This window comes from Notamacropus eugenii, chromosome 2, assembly GCF_028372415.1.
Source record: "Notamacropus eugenii isolate mMacEug1 chromosome 2, mMacEug1.pri_v2, whole genome shotgun sequence".
NCBI lineage: Eukaryota > Metazoa > Chordata > Mammalia > Diprotodontia > Macropodidae > Notamacropus > Notamacropus eugenii.
In genome coordinates, this window is record NC_092873.1 from 44,646,559 (window position 1) to 44,658,791 (window position 12,233).

Consider the following 12,233-nt stretch of genomic DNA (forward strand, 5'->3'; position numbering starts at 1 on the left):
GAGTCAGACTATGAACCTAACCCTTCTTCCTCCCCAGAGACCAAAGTAGTATAGACAGGGATTTAAGTTTCATGTGTTGGGAGTCAATGTGTATATTTATGAGTATACCTTTGCTGTTGGTAGCTAACTGGGACACCATTTAGGTTTTGGTGAGTGTAGAGCACCCACTCCCTACAATTAAGGGGACACCATTGGTGGGTGCTAGAGTCATTTGCAGAGAACCTAGACACTTTCTAATCTCCCTTAAGGATACTGGAGAAATTTGGGGTGGGGTGAGGGGGGTGGGGGAATGTAGGGTACTTGGTCTTCAGACAATGGGGCCAGGGTGGTCAGTTATACATTATATATTATCATCATACAAAGTCTATCCCACTCCCTCCATTTTCTCCCTTCCTCCAACTCCCTACATATCCCCTGGAAATGACACTTTCTCTGGATTTGTCATCCGTTCTGGCAACTTCCCTGAATTTTTCACATTGGAGGGATAGTCTTGCTTCTCTCCTTGTACTGGGCTCAGCGATGTAGCCTGGGCTGCATTTACAATCCTGCAAGTAGAGGTCCCTTGGCCCTGTTTGGGGGTCAGAAGAGCAATCCATTTTTCCCTCTCTGGTTCCACTCTGCTGCTCCTGTCTCCAGCACAGTGAGTGATTACAGATTTATTGCCCCAGAAACTGTCCTTCACTCGAATCTGGGGCCTTTCTCATCATAAGTTGTGTCTAGGGAGGGCCCAAGTGTACAGTTGGACTGTCTGAGCTTGGGGTTTGGTTCATGGCCACGTATTTCTATGGAGCCTAACCCATAATTTTCCATCAGAGAAATGGCCAAAATCTCAGCTCCCATCTCCCATAATTTGACTTAGGGGGCTCTCAGTGGTTGATAATAGCTTTTCGCAAATTGATATGGCAGAACCTCTACTTTGGGGCCATTAACTCTCAATGTTCTTCAGATTTTCAATCAGCATTTTGAAATATAATTAAGAGGGAAGGGCAAGAAGAAGGGAAAGGAAAAATCAATCATTGAATTTACAAATGACTATAATTTTGAGCGAGGGGGAAATAAAGAAAACACATCCTGTAATCCCTTTGGGAAGGAGAGACTTCCATTGTTGAGCCATCTTCTCCAAGGTGACAATATGGCACCAGGGGAGGGGTAGCCTGGGGAGCAGTGAGTGGATTTGCTTATTAGAGCTGTGGCCTGGTCTCATGGATATAACTTAGGTGAGAGTTGAGGCCTCTTTCTCAGTAGAATTGAAGGGTCTGCAAGGCCCCTTGAAGAAAGCATGGCTAGAATGGAGTGATGGAATGTTTTGTCTTCTTAGGAAAAGGATTCTGTGAGCCATGAAGAATATGTCAGAGGTTTGGTCTCCTTATGGAAATAATTGATGGAATGAAAGAAGAAATAATTGTTAGAGGCTTGAGAACCCTGCTATATATACACACACACGTGTGTGTGTGTGTGTGTGTGTGTGTGTGTGTGTGTGTGTGTGTGTGTGTGTGTAGTGAAAAGATATTCAGTTCCCAAGTTGGAGGACCTGGATTCAAATCCTGCTGTGGTTACTTATCTCTGTGACTTTGGGCAATCCTGGACCACAGTTTCCTTCCCTGTAAAATGAAGGATTTGGACTAGATGGCTTCTGGGATCCCTTCCAGTGTTAGAGCTTTGATTAAATGTCCAATAAAATTACCAAAGAGAAATCTGGGGTCCAGAAAAGAGAACTGGCTTTCTAGGAAAACTAAGATAATAATCCAATTAGTCAATAAGTGCCCAATTGGGATATAAAGAAAAAAAGGAAGCACATCCCATGGGCCCTTTCTCTAAGGGCATCAATCACAGCCAGTCCAGGCCTTTTCATCCTGTATCCATGAACTAAGACAATAACTAGCTGTGTGACCCTAGCTAAGTCACTTCATTTCTGTCTGCCTCAGTTTCTTTAACTGTCAAATGGTGATCATAACAACCTCATAGGGTTGTTCTAGGGATTAGATGGGATGATATTTCTGACACATAGTCAACACTTAATCCATGGTGGTTCCCTCCCTCTCGACCCATTCTTTGGGCCATTGACTTCCTTTCCTGATCATATATTTCTTGGATAATGTTTTTTATGCCACTACTCAGTTAATCGATATACTTTTACTGAGCATCTACTATGTGCCAGGTGCTATGCCAGGTAGAAAGGATACAGATGGAATGGTCCCTGACCTTTGGAAGCTTTCATTCTATGGGGCAAGACAAAGTATACAAATACAATTGTATACAAAACAAGTAAAGATAAAAATATAAAGAAGTATAAGGTCATTTCTGTCACGCAAGTCTCATCATTGGTCACAAGCATACAACTTCTTTCTGTCTCACATACATCTCTCCCATGTTCCTTGGGTCATCGGCAACCTTAACTCTAGGATTCTGCTGTTGTAGACAGGTTTTGCATCCATGAAGCAAATAGCAACTTAAAATATTACTGGGCTAATAGAGTAAAATTTTGATTCATGAAAATGCTTAGAGAATGAGGCCAGATGTGGTTAATTAAGAATGAACCACAAAACATTTTTTTGGACTCATAGAAAATGAATAATGATAATGACCATAATTACTCATTAGAGTATGAGCTCCCAAGCATTCATTAAGTGCCTACTAGGTGCTGGGGATACAGAAGGAAAAAAGGAAGCACATTGTATGGGACTTTCTCTAAAGGGCATGGATCACAGCCTTACCTAGGTTTGACGCTCCTAATAGCTTTGACAGGAAGATGCTATTATTTATAGCTAGGGAACCTGAGTCCTGAGAGAATTTAAATGATTTGCTAGTGTCTGAGGAAGGATTTGAACCCAGCTCCAAGTCTAGCCCTTCTATCTACAGCCTTAGAGGTTACATCATCCAACTCCTTAATTTTACATAGAGGAAACTAAGGCTAGAGAAGAAATATCTCTTTCTAGCTAGTAGCAAAACCATAATTTTAAGACAATCGATGAGCATTTACTAAAGTATTTATGTTCTAGGCACTGTTCTAGGTACTGGAGGGGAAGGGAAAGGAATGCCTTCTATGTGCTAGGCACTGTTTTTTTAAACAAATATGTATCATTTGATCTTCACAACTCTAAGAGGTAGGTGTTAGTATTATCCCCATTTTATAGTTGAGGAAACTGAGGCACAGATTAAGTGATTTCCCCAAGGTCTTGAAACAGTCTCTGCCTTCAAAAACCTTCCATTCTATCAGGAAAATAAAATGTGCAGACTGCAAACACATCAAACATATACAGAAAAGTGGATGCAAGGTAATTTCAGGCCCTGGCTGTCTTCTGTCCCTCTTTTGTTCTCTGGACTGTGATTTCATCGATGTGGGGATCTTCCATTGTGGAAACTCCCCGCATAGGGGAAGCTCAACCACTGGTCCATAATTTATTGTCAGAGAGTCGCCTGGGCTGCTGAGACCTGAAGTGCCTTGGTCACAGAGTTGGTTAGTATGTGTCAGAGGTAGATACTGGATAAGATAACTTGGATTCCTCTTTTTCCCCTTCCCTCCTCAAGGTGTTGATGAGATAGTCCCCAAAGCCATTTTCATTTCTAGGATTCTCAAGTTCTTTTTTCTCCTCCTTTCTCCCATCTCTCTTCTTTCTTCTTTCCTTCTCTATGTCTTCTTTCCCTCCCCCTTTCTTGCTGAACATAGGGACCTCCCTTTAAAGCCATAAGCCTTCTTCAGAAACGCTAATCTGACCATATTCATAGGTGTTTTCCATCAGAAATAGTCTCCACCTTGCTCTTCTGAAGAAACAACACTTGGTCTTTGTCTGGGAATCGTTTCAGACATTGTATTCCCCACTCACCCTTAACCCTAGATACCCCATATTCTCTTTCCCAATCTGCAGTACATCCCAGTGGAAATAGCATTGATTCTACAGTCAGAGACTTTGGATTCAAATCCTGCCTCTGACCTTGAGCAACCTTGGGCAAGTATCTTGACCTCTGTATTATCTATCAGCTGTAAAATGGGGTTGGGGGCAGAGGACCAGATGATCTCCGAGGTGCCTTTAAGTTCTATATTTATGATCCTATTGTCTCTCTGCTTCTCAGATTCCAATTTAGATTTGATGACTTTCCTGTTCTAAGGCCATGATCCTATGAACCCTTCAGATCCAAACCAATATTCCTCAGAGACAAAGGGACTCCTGGAGAGGTCTCCAAAACACAGCAAATAAACAAACACAGTCTAGACCTAAGAGGGTCAGAAAGAGGTAGATTCATTTTCCTTCTGCCCCATGTCCTCACCACATCAGATGATCAACAATTTTGAAGGAGATCCTCTCCTCTAGACTCAAGTCTCCCCATATTTCTCATTCTCATTAAGGTTCCGAAGAATGAGATCATTCACATGTTCTCTGCTCTGATTGCCCTCTTCTGGATGAGAATACTCATAGCCTCTCTTTAATCAGAATAGGGCAGGAAGCTTTGCTTTGTCATTCTGAAATCAGCTTATCTGGGTCTCTAACAATTCAGGGGGGAGACTTTCCTGCCCTCCTCTCCTCTCACCCTCTTTTGGTTGTTGTTAACTTGGACAAAAGAATGTGAGCAGATGATGTTGGGGAAGTTACTGGGACTAAGGAGGGCATGGCAGACATGGTAGGGGTGAGGGGTGAGGGTGGGCAAAGCTGGCCCTCCATCCTTCACGCTTGACCATAACCATACATCCTCTCTGGTGACTGCTCCAGTATGGCTTCTTTGTGATACAGGAAAGTTAATTAGACTTCAGAGGAACTTTAATTTCCATAGATGCTTCTTTGACTTTCGTGGGCAGCATTGAAAAATAATTTAGATTCATTAAGCTGCTTCTTCATTTTTCTATAGAGAAAAGCATATCTAAGTATTATGGCAAAAAAGGGGTATCTGTCTCTCTAGTGAATGAGGAATTGCTAATGCTCAGTTTATGACTTGGTGGATAGGGGGCCTATTGAATCAGTCAGTCAATTAATCTATGGTATTAAACTAGGTATAGAAAAGTCCCCAAGAAATTTGGAAGGAATGGAGCCATTGGATAAAATGAAATGATACTACACAAGAGGTTTGTATATTGGGATTGGTTGGGGAAAGTCAGTAATAGCTTGTAGGATTTAGTCCATTGAGAGCCAGTGGCAGGTCACTACAGCCTATAGGAAAGAGAGGTTATGGCTATTCCCCTGAGAAAGAATCACCTGGCAGAGGTGGGGAAGGAGAGATGAAAGAGCCTCTAGCTCTTGCTCTTCCCTTAGCCAGAGGGATGATCTTGTGTGCCTTGAAAGGCTGGGAGATTTGGGACTTCCAATGGAAGGCCTAACAAAATTCTTGGAATAGCAGTGTCTCCATAGGACAAGTTAGGCTTGTTGGGGAAAGGCAACTTCAAGACTCTGTGAGGAACCCAGCAGAAAGCTATGCTACACCTACCTGGGGCTTCATACAGACCCACAAATCTGAGACAGGGAAAGATTTTTGGTATTTGGGAGCTGAGAATTACTACTGCCAAATGTGTTTTCTAAGTTTGAATACATTTTCTCCTGGATTCTGTATATTCTCTATATTACTGAATTCCGTATATACTGTATATACTTGTATGTATGCCCCAGTTTAGGGCTAAGTCTTGCTCAGACAGTTGAGAATTCAGATTTAACTAAATTCAGAATTTTAAAAGCTGCAAACACTGTTGATTTTGTTTTCATTGTAATAGAGTCCAGTGGAGTTTATGTGTTATACTTGGAGCTGTACCTCAACTTCTCAGGACATTTTACCCTATATCTGTTCAATTTATATTTTCTTTTGTATAAAACACATTCTAATCTCTCTATGAGTGAATAATTCTTTTAGGTCACACAGAGTTTGGAAGATTAGAATCACAATGGAAAGGAGGAAAACGAATCAGATGAGTCATGAATTATTGTTCAGAATCTATTTGCCTGCCTTAGCTAAATGAGAATGAATCCAGGTTGAGGACTGTGAGGAAAAAGGCAGGTCTCATCCATGTGTGTCTCCTGCTACAGAGCTTTTCCCTTAACTTGAAATCTCACTCGAAGACCAGGGTCTGAGGAGTAGCAAGGTGGCACAGTGAATAAAGCAGTAGGCCTGAAGTCAGGAATTCCTGAGTTCAAATCCAGTCTCAAACACATACTAACTGTGTGACCCTCAGGCAAGGCTGCCTGTCTCAGTTTTCTCAACTGTAAAACAAGGATTATAAACAGCGCCCCCTCCCAGGATTGTTATTCAGATTAAATGAAATATAATCCTAGTGTATAATCCAAGTGATGGATGATCACAAAAGGAGATAAAGTGAGAGGTAGAGATAGCCAGTGGGTAGCCTGTGTGCTCCAGTGATGTCCACATAAGACTAAGGGATCTCTAGAGAGACCCCCACCTCCTTTCTAGTCATAAAGCATGAGAAGGTTCAGAGGGTTGCTACAAGCACCATTGTAGGGAGATCACAGATTCACCGAAGTATAAATGGGCCAGCTGTGGTTTTTCCCTCTTGAAGACACCTGCAGCAGCTCCCTTGGGGGCCCTCTCCCCAGGGTCTACCTAATGTTACCTGCTTGACGTTCTCCCTGAAACCCCTGCCACCCCAGGACAACATCCCCATTTATAATCTTTAGACAATTAGAAGAGTTCTCTCACAACCGATAGCTCATCACAGCCCTGTCACTGCATTGACGCATGCATGCCTTATTGGCCTAATATATCATTACAGCAAGGTGTTTGGATGATGCATAGCTTAAAAGATGGAGCTATCAAAAGAGTGAGTCTAAGAGTAGATTAAATTTAATTACAGGATAAAAGGATGCTCATCCGTTACTCTGGTGATGAATTAACTTGGGGAAGGAGCGTCAGCTTCTCAAGAAGGAAAGCTGAGACATCAGTAAAGCATGTCAGTGAGATGATGAGTCCTCCTCCCATCCCCCAAGACCTGGAAAAAATCCCAGGGACAAATACCAGCAAGTTGTTTCTGTTTATTCGTGTGGTTTTTTAAGCATTGGTGACTGTACTTCTGAACCTTTCTACATCCTGGGATCTCATTTCATGGTGAAAATGGGAAAAAATTTCTGTTGTGTTCACAGTCTGGCAGCAGGGTGTAAAAAATATAATCCAGAAGACCTGAGTTCAAGTCTATCTGTGATTCCACATACTAGTCATGTGACTCTGGGCAAATCACTGAAGCTCTCTCAATCTTGGTTTCCTCCCTTGTCAAATGAAGGAGTTGGGTCCTTTCCATCTCTAAATGTCTGAGAGACAGAGTGTGGTGGGAAGTTAACTGTATGCCTTAGTCAGCTCCTGCTCTAGCATATGGTAGGTACTTGGGTGATGTGTGGACCTAGTCTGACCATGTACCTTAGAAGGGCAGAATTGCTAGAAACAGGGGACTGAGTAGCACCAGACCAGGACAACAGCCACAGCTCCATAGTTTAAGAGTGTAATCAACTAGGAAGTGCCCATTGGAGGTGCACTGATAGGGCCACTGAGTTCCATCCAAACGTATTTAAGCTCTGGAGATGGTAACCCATAGTGGCCCATTCCTTTACATGATTGGGTTTAAACACAAGCTAGATTTCCCTATTGGTTGACAAAGACATAGTCTGAGAGAGGCACCTCCCCTCAGCAGGGATGTCATTCACACAATCCTGTCCAACAAACCCATGGTCTTAGCAATATTTTTTTGGAGTAGCAGAGGCCCCATAGCCTGGAGAAAGGCCAAACAAATTGTGATTCATGAATACAATGTGATCTGTCTGGGTCTAAGAAAAGATCAATCTGAAGAATTCAGAGAATCATGAGAAGATGCAATGAACTGATGCAGAGTGAAATCATTAGAACCAGAAAAATAACATATATGACTACAACAACGTAAACAGGATGAAAAATAACAAAAAAGCAAAACTGAGAGCTGCTAGGAAATGCAGGGGAGGGAGCACTGGGCCTGAAGTCAGGAAGACCTGAGTTCAAATCTGGCTTCTGACACCAGCTTTGCAACCCTGAGCAAGTCACTTAACCCTGTCCACTTCAGTTTCCTCATTTCTAAAATTTCCAGAATTTTTTCCAAGAAAGCTCCAAATGGGGGTTACAAAGTGTTGAACACTGCTGAAATGACTGAGCAATAGAAAACAAAACTGAACACTGGGCAATTATAAAAAAATTATAAGAAAGGAAGAAATGTCCCCCACCCTCATTCTGTGTAGAGGTGAGGGGCTATGGGGTATGGAAAACTACACAGACTGCTGGACTAGTTAATGACTTAGTTTTACTTCCATGTTTCATTTTTATGCTTTGTTATAGAGGATGTCTCCCTAGCAAAAAGAAAAGATATTTATGCTTTTTTCATCTAAAGAACAAACATAAAAAAGGAACCTGTGACTTCCTCTTACAGAAGTTTATTCCAAACTCTCTATTGTTGGGGACAGACTTGTGCTCAACCGCTTCCAAAGGGCCCTTTGGACATGGTTTGGTGGAAATTTAAAGGATTGGCTGAGAAATATGGTCCCCTACTCCAAATGCACAACAAACAGAAAGGTTTTATATGTACGTGTTGCATTTGCTTAGTTGTTTTACAGCTTCCAAATAGAAAGGCAGCTCTTTTTGAGGGCTCAGACCCTCTTGGACGTTGGTCAGGTTGCTCTGGGTCACAGAATTGCTTATGGGGAGCACACAAGGCCAGCCCTAAGAATGGGGGTCGTGTGGGAAGCCACTGGTACAGGAGATTCAACGGACACAGGGGGCTCTCAGTCCACCTTCCCCCAAATAATTCTCATCGTTACAATCATGTCTGCAGGCCCTGAGCATAGAAGGCCCTGATTAGAATAGATACATGTTCCCTGGGAGAGAAAGCATGGGAAGCAATTTTCAGTCATTGAGTCTGACGGAAGTTCTCACTGATATGTCCATCATCAGCCATTGCGGAGAGAGCATGCTGCAATTAGAGACAGGATGACCTGAGTTTGAATTCAGCCACCAACATATACTAACAATGTAATCCTGGGTTGATCATTCACCTTTCTCAGCCTCAGTTTCCTCCACTGTAAAACAGGGATAGAAATAGCACTCACTTCCCAGGATTGTTCTGAGGATCAAACAAGATGGATGAAGCACTTTGGAAGCCATATATCATCTGACAGAAGGAGCTCCAGCAGCAGGTTACACTTTTTTGATGGAGGAAAAGGGGGTGGAGAAGGTATAAGATGAACTCAGATGTGGAGGGCCCCTAAGCTACGGGGGCTTTTCAGAAATAGAAAACTGCCTGGCAGCTTGGCAGACATCTCCACTGTTCCGGTGGATAGTCACAGCACCCCTGGGCCTCCTCAGCAGCTCAGGAAATGCTTCCCTTCCCCCAAACCCACTGAATACAGGCAGAAGCCTGAGCCCGCATCCCCACCACCTCTGGGAAGATTTCTTTAGCCACTTTCTGAGCCTCTGAAGGCAAGCAGTAGGCATTTGATTATGCAAATATGTGGTAAGCCCTTAATGAGACTGTCTTTATCGTGCTATATTTCATCATTTTGATCCTCATTCATAAATGCAGTTGCCACTTTGAGGCAGTCTATAAAAGGCTTACTAAAGAAACTGAATGAGTGGGGAACTGGAACTGTCCACATGGTCCTCTGAACCCCCAGCAGACTAAGACTCACAGGACTCCAGAGCCAGGAGAACAGCATTGTTAAACCCAGTTCTCCCATGAGAGCCAGTCTCAATAACTCCATTCAACAACCACTTATCTTAAGTGTCTGCTAGGTATCAGGCAATGAGACAGTCCTGCCCTCAAACAGCACTATGTGTCTGGGTCTTACCAACATTTCTTAATTAGAAACCAAACTCCTCGCCCATTTGTGGCCCTTAATGTTCCTCCTCACCTCCTACTTCCCACATTTCTCATTTCAGTGAGGTCTCCTCCTCTGATATCCCCCCACCTCCAGATCTTCATAAAAAGGAAATTAAAAGGGCAATGATATGCATGGTATTCATCATCAAACCATCTCAAGCTGTTCTCCAAAGTGACCCCCAATTCCTTTGTCCTCTGTTCTAGAAAGTTGTGAAATACTTTTGCAGACTTAATAATTGTCCCCCTTGAACACGGAACATCTCTTCTAACCTGAGGACCCCAGCCATGGCAGGGGTAGAGGATTGCAGTGTGGTTCTCTTGGGGCCCCTGGTCCAAACAGACATCTTTAGCCTTGTTGTTGCGAAGCTGTTGGGACAGAAACAAACCAAACCATGTTAGCCCTCATCAATCAGATGTTCCTTTGCATTAAGACATTTGCCTTTCTCTACCATGAGGGGTGTAGCTTGTCCAATTCCTTTTCAATATACCCTACTCTCAGCTCATCACACAGTAGGAGCTTAATAAATAATTGTTGGTTGATTGACTGATAGAGAATCTCTAAGGTTCTTTCAAGTATAATTATATTATAGAAATATCCTTTGATAATGTAAGATTTGGGAAATGGGGCAGAGTCAAGATGGCAGAGTAGAAGGATGAATCTGCTCTTAGCTCTACCCCCAAAGCCCATGAAATACCTGTAAAAAATGACTCTAAACAAATTTTAGAGCAGCAGAGGCTACAAAATGACAGAGTGAAAGAGATTTCCTGTCCAAGACTGCCTGGAAGGCAGACAGGAAAGGTCTATCGCACTAGGCTCAGAGCGGAGTGTGGCTCAGCCTTGGCCACAAGGCACAGCAGCACAGAAGGGACAGGACTGGAGCAGGTAGAATCCTGGGCAGCAGCTGTGGTTGCAAGATTTCTCTCCACACAAACACCAAAGACAGCTTCCAAGAGAAGCTTGAGAAAACTTTTCCACCTAGGTGAGAAGGAAGCAGCGTCCAGCCTAGCCTTGGGCTCAGGGTAGCTAAAGTCACTGCAAACCCTGGGGGAATTGAGCTGCTGATCTGGATCTCTGCCCTGAGTGGTGGTTGGAACCCTACCCACAGATCCTAGGAAGAAATCTTTGTGGTTGCTCCCAGACCACAGTGCAGGCTAGGAGAGGAATAACTCTTCTCCCTTGACTGTGCCACGTTGGAGGAACTAAGAACTTACAGGTCCCTAGAGTATACCCTCCACTTGACAAAGGACTCAAAAGACAAGTAAGTGACTGGGAAAATGCCCCCAAAAAAGGACAAAAAAAAAAAGACTCTAGAAGGTTACTTTCTTGGTGAACAGGTATTTTCCTCCATCCTTTCAGATGAGAAAGGACAAAACATACCATTGGAGGAAAGACATCAAAGTCAAGGCTTCTTCATCCAAAACCTCCAAAATAAATTTGTAATGATCTCAGGCCATGGAAGAGCTCAAAAAAGATTTTGAAAATCAAGTAAGAGAGGTGGAGGAAAAATTGGGAAGAGAAATGAGAACAATGCAAGAAAATAATGAAAAGAGAGTCAACATCTTGCTAAAGTGCTGAAGAAAATAAAACCTTTAAAAACAGACTAAGCCAAATGGCAAAAGAGGTCCAAAAAGTCACTGAGGAGAAAAATGCTGCAAAAATCAGAATTAGACAAATGGAAAAGGACAAAAGTTTACTGAAGAAAATAGTTCTTTAAAAATTAGAATGGAGAAGATGGAAGCTAATGACTTTATGAGAAATCAAGAAATTACAAAACAACACCAAAAGAATGAAAAAAATTGAAGACAATGTGAAATATCTCATTGGAAAAACAACTGCCCTGGAAAATAGATCCAGGAGAGACAATTTAAAAATTATGGGGCTACCTGAAAGCCATGATGAAAAAAAGAACCTAGACATCATCTTTCAAGAAAATAATCAAGGAAAACTGCCCTGATATTCTAGAACCAGAGGGAAAAATAAATATTTAAAGAATCCACTGATCACCTCCTGAAAGAGATCCAAAAAAAAAACTCCTGGGAATATTGTAGCCAGATTCCAAAATTCCCAGTTGAAGGAGAAAATATTGCAAGCAGCCAGAAAGAAACAATTCAGTATTGTGGAAATACAATTGGGATAGTAAAAGATCTAGCAGCTTCTACATTAAGGGATTGAAGGGCTTGGAATATGATATTCCAGAAGTCAAAGGAGTTAGGATTAAAACCAAGAATTACTTATCCAGTAAAACTGAGTATCATACTTCAGGGGAAAAAATGGTCATTCAATGAAATAGAGAAATTTCAAGCATTTTTGATGAAAAGATCAGAGCTGAATAGAAAATTTGACTTTCAAACACAAGAATCAAGAGAAGCATGAAAAGGTAAACAGGAAAGAGAAATCATAAGGGACTTA

The 12,233-nt window shown here is 42.3% G+C and overlaps 1 protein-coding gene across 2 annotated transcripts in view; it reads right to left on the minus strand.

Moving 5' to 3' along the window:
* Positions 1 to 12,233, minus strand: part of GALNT17 (polypeptide N-acetylgalactosaminyltransferase 17) — a 441,101-nt gene that overhangs the window by 10,998 nt on the left and 417,870 nt on the right. Inside the window, exons 9-10 of one of the 2 annotated variants that reach the window (XM_072640116.1) lie at positions 10,094 to 10,189; positions 8,078 to 8,917 (exon numbers count right to left, since the gene is read on the minus strand). In XM_072640116.1, the coding sequence (XP_072496217.1) occupies positions 8,855 to 8,917; positions 10,094 to 10,189 (159 nt within the window). In that variant the 3' untranslated portion in view covers positions 8,078 to 8,854. Of the gene's footprint in view, positions 1 to 8,077; positions 8,918 to 10,093; positions 10,190 to 12,233 lie in introns of those variants that run through there. The other variant, XM_072640115.1, reaches the window with a different exon arrangement.